The 2,904-nt window shown below is 53.3% G+C and overlaps 1 protein-coding gene across 1 annotated transcript; it reads right to left on the reverse strand.

Annotated features, from left to right (window-relative positions):
* Nucleotides 1-575: 575 nt before the first annotated feature.
* Nucleotides 576-2,653, reverse strand: ID3 (inhibitor of DNA binding 3, HLH protein). Its single transcript, XM_044671325.1, has 3 exons — nucleotides 2,164-2,653; nucleotides 1,559-1,631; nucleotides 576-1,171 (listed from the first exon to the last, which is right to left on the reverse strand). The coding sequence occupies exons 1-2, from the start codon at nucleotides 2,461-2,463 to the stop codon at nucleotides 1,575-1,577; spliced, it is 357 nt and encodes a 118-aa protein (XP_044527260.1). The 5' UTR covers nucleotides 2,464-2,653; the 3' UTR covers nucleotides 576-1,171; nucleotides 1,559-1,574.
* Nucleotides 2,654-2,904: the final 251 nt, after the last annotated feature.

Here is a 2,904-nt window from a genome sequence, read left to right on the forward strand (position 1 = left end):
CACAACTAGGATGTGTATGAGGCCAAATTTAAACCCAGAACCTTCTAGCTCTAGGCCTGGCTCTCCATCCGCTGAGTCACCCAGCTGCCCCCTTCCTCCCAGTAACTCCTAAATGCAGAAGCACAGTGCAATTTAGTGGAAAAAAAAAAAAAGTGAAGATAACAGCTCTGCAGACTGGGGCTTTGATGCCAGGTCTATTTGACCATAATACAAATTACCTCCCTAGGCCTAGTTCTCCGGATGAAGAGGCTGGGCAGGATTATCTCCAAGAACTCTTCTGGTTCTTATCATTGAATGGGGCTTGTTCTGATGACTTCTGGGAAAGGCTATTGGGGTTTAAAAGGCCTTTTGCCTAACAATATGAGTCCAGCCCAAGGGGCGGCCAAGGCCAGATTTCTTAGGCCAGTATTTTTTGTCCTATCCCATCAACCCCCTGGGGGAGGGAGCTTCTCTAGGAGTCATTCTTTTACCTTTGTTAAGCCCTCTTAGCCCCTTTTACTAAGAGCCGTTTGGGAAGATATTTTTTTCTGGCTGGGGGAGGAGAAGGGAAGAGAACAGAGGCACACGCTTCCAAGTTTTAAAAAACAACAACAGCTTTATTATGCAAAAAAGTTTTAACTTTTATAAAAAGTTTATAAAGTACAATGCTTGTCTACAGAAAGTCACCTTCCTGCACAAAGGTACATATGCTATACATACTCTATTATAGAGTTCATAATCACAGTGAGGTCTGGAGGAGGGGGTGGGAACAAGCAGATCTCTTTCCTGAAGGGTCTCCCCCCCCCTCCAGGGACACCACAATCTAAGGTCTCCAGCTGCCTCAACAAAATGGGTTAGGGGTGGGGGTGGGGAAGAGAAACAAAAAAAAAAGTCTCTTCAACAAAACAAAACAAGACAAAAAAACCCTGTTGAACAAACCAATTCTTTTACACTTGGGGGAAACGGAGAGGAAAATTGCCTTCTCTTTCTTCTACAGAGGCCCCACCGCTTAGTTCTCGTCGCTCCCGGGCAGAAGGGGCTCCGCGGAGAGTTCCTTTCGCTCTTAAACCAGGCGAGGTGGAGACAGTGGTAAAAACAGATGCTGGAGCCAGTGTGGACCCGGCCATTCCTGGGGCTCTGGTCAAAGCCTGATCCTCGGGTCCCAGCGGGATCACAACACCTGCATACAGAACTGGGAGGGGGAAGGGGGAGGGAGACATACAGGGACGGGTCAGTTTCCTCCCAGATCACAGGCAGGGGCAGGTCTGCAGACTGGTCGGCGCCAGGGAGGAAACTTTGTTCCCTCCAGCTGATAAGAAATCTGTGCCTAGAGTATTCCGCTCCCCCCTCCCCATCTCCATTTGCTGACTGCAAATCTAAAGCTCCAGCAGAAGCCTGACCTCGGGATGTGGCCCCGGGGCGGGGGTGGGGGGTGGGAATTGGGGCTGGGGGCAACTAGAAACTGGGAAATTTTAGCTGCTTCTGTCCCTCAATTTTTCTAATACATTTCTAGGAGTTCAGAGTAGAGGCACTGCCCAAACCCGAAGCCAAGTTTTAGGAGAAGGGAGGGGATGCTCACCTAGGGGTGACCGGGGTCAGTGGCAGAGACTCCTCTCATCTTTAGAGTACAGTTCAGACGTCAGATCGGCTGTCTGGATGAAAGAGAGAGTAAAGTTGAGCTTAGCCTCTCTGCTAGCCCGCCGAGTGGGGTCTTTCTCCCCGAGTCAAATTCCACCAGAGAAAGTCAGCTATCGCCGGGTTTCTGCTCTGAGGTCCAGAGGTTACTTCCCTCCCCTCTCACTTCACTACACATCACGCGCCCAAATTAGGGTCTTCGCCGCACCCCGAGAGCGTACATACCATTCCAGGTTCCAGCCCCCCACTCCCCCCAGAATAAAACCCAACCTAACTTATCCCCCAACTCCCCCTCACCATCAACGGGTCCCTCAAACTCATCCCCACCCCCCACTCCCTACCCCCGCCTCGCTATTGCGGGTCCCTCCTTGCTCTCCGTGGGTAGGGTGAGGGAGCCAAGTCTCTGACACCGCCTGTGCCATATCCCTCTCTGGGTTTCAGTCCTCATCCTCCTTTCCTCCCCAGCTCTGGCTCTCAAACCTTAGGCTTCTCCGAAGCGGATCAGCCTCCACCCTTTCCCGTCCGGTGCCGTCCCCGACCCGCACCCACCTGGATGCCGAGATGCGGCCCGTCGGGGGCCCCCGGGGCGGGCTCGGCCAACACCACCTGCAGGTCCAGGATGTAGTCGATGACACGCTGCAGGATCTCCACCTGGCTGAGCTCCGTGCCCCGCGGGACGCCCGGCACCAGCTCCCGCAGGCGCGAATAGCAGTCATTCATATCATAGAGCAGGCTCAGAGGCTCCTCAGCTGCGGGGCTCTTCCCACGGCCACGCGCGATGGCGAGGCTGCGTTCTGATAGACAGCACACTGCTTCGTAGCAGCCGCGGGCCGGGCTCAGCGCCTTCATGCTTGCGGGACTTGGAGTTAAAAAAAAAAAAAAACAGCGAAGAAGAAACCGTAGATATTTTGTGTCAGAAGACAAACCCACGCTGCGCTCCCGCCTGCAGCTGCTTGTTCTTAAAGGGCGCCTGGATCTTAGTCACGCCCACCGCGCAAGTCACGCCCCGTACCCGCCCGCTATACGCTCTTATTAGGAAATCCTTCTCTTTGCTCCACCCATTTATGCAAATAGAACCCCGCCCCAGGCTCGGGCTCAGTCTAGGCGAATTGTAGGGGAAAAGTTGGATGGAGCCTTTACAAGCTGTTTAATTGCAAAACAGGTTTGCTCGGCTTGGCCTGACACCGAATGCGGTGTAGTGGCGGATTCCGAGAATGAGGGGGGCGGGCCCCTGGGTCTTTAAAAACTCAATTACAATAATTTACATGGAAAATGTCCCTTTCTCTAGGT

Source organism: Gracilinanus agilis, chromosome 3 (genome assembly GCF_016433145.1).
Source record: "Gracilinanus agilis isolate LMUSP501 chromosome 3, AgileGrace, whole genome shotgun sequence".
In the NCBI taxonomy this organism is placed as follows: Eukaryota; Metazoa; Chordata; class Mammalia; order Didelphimorphia; family Didelphidae; genus Gracilinanus; species Gracilinanus agilis.

Bases quoted from the DNA above. Each gene is read 5' to 3' on its own strand.
- ID3 (XM_044671325.1), bottom strand. From the start codon at position 2,463: ATGAAGGCGCTGAGCCCGGCCCGCGGCTGCTACGAAGCAGTGTGCTGT. The intron at 1,632-2,163 runs GTGGGTGCGGGT...TCTTTCATCCAG, and splicing joins GGCCGCATCTCGGCATCCAG to ACAGCCGATCTGACGTCTGA.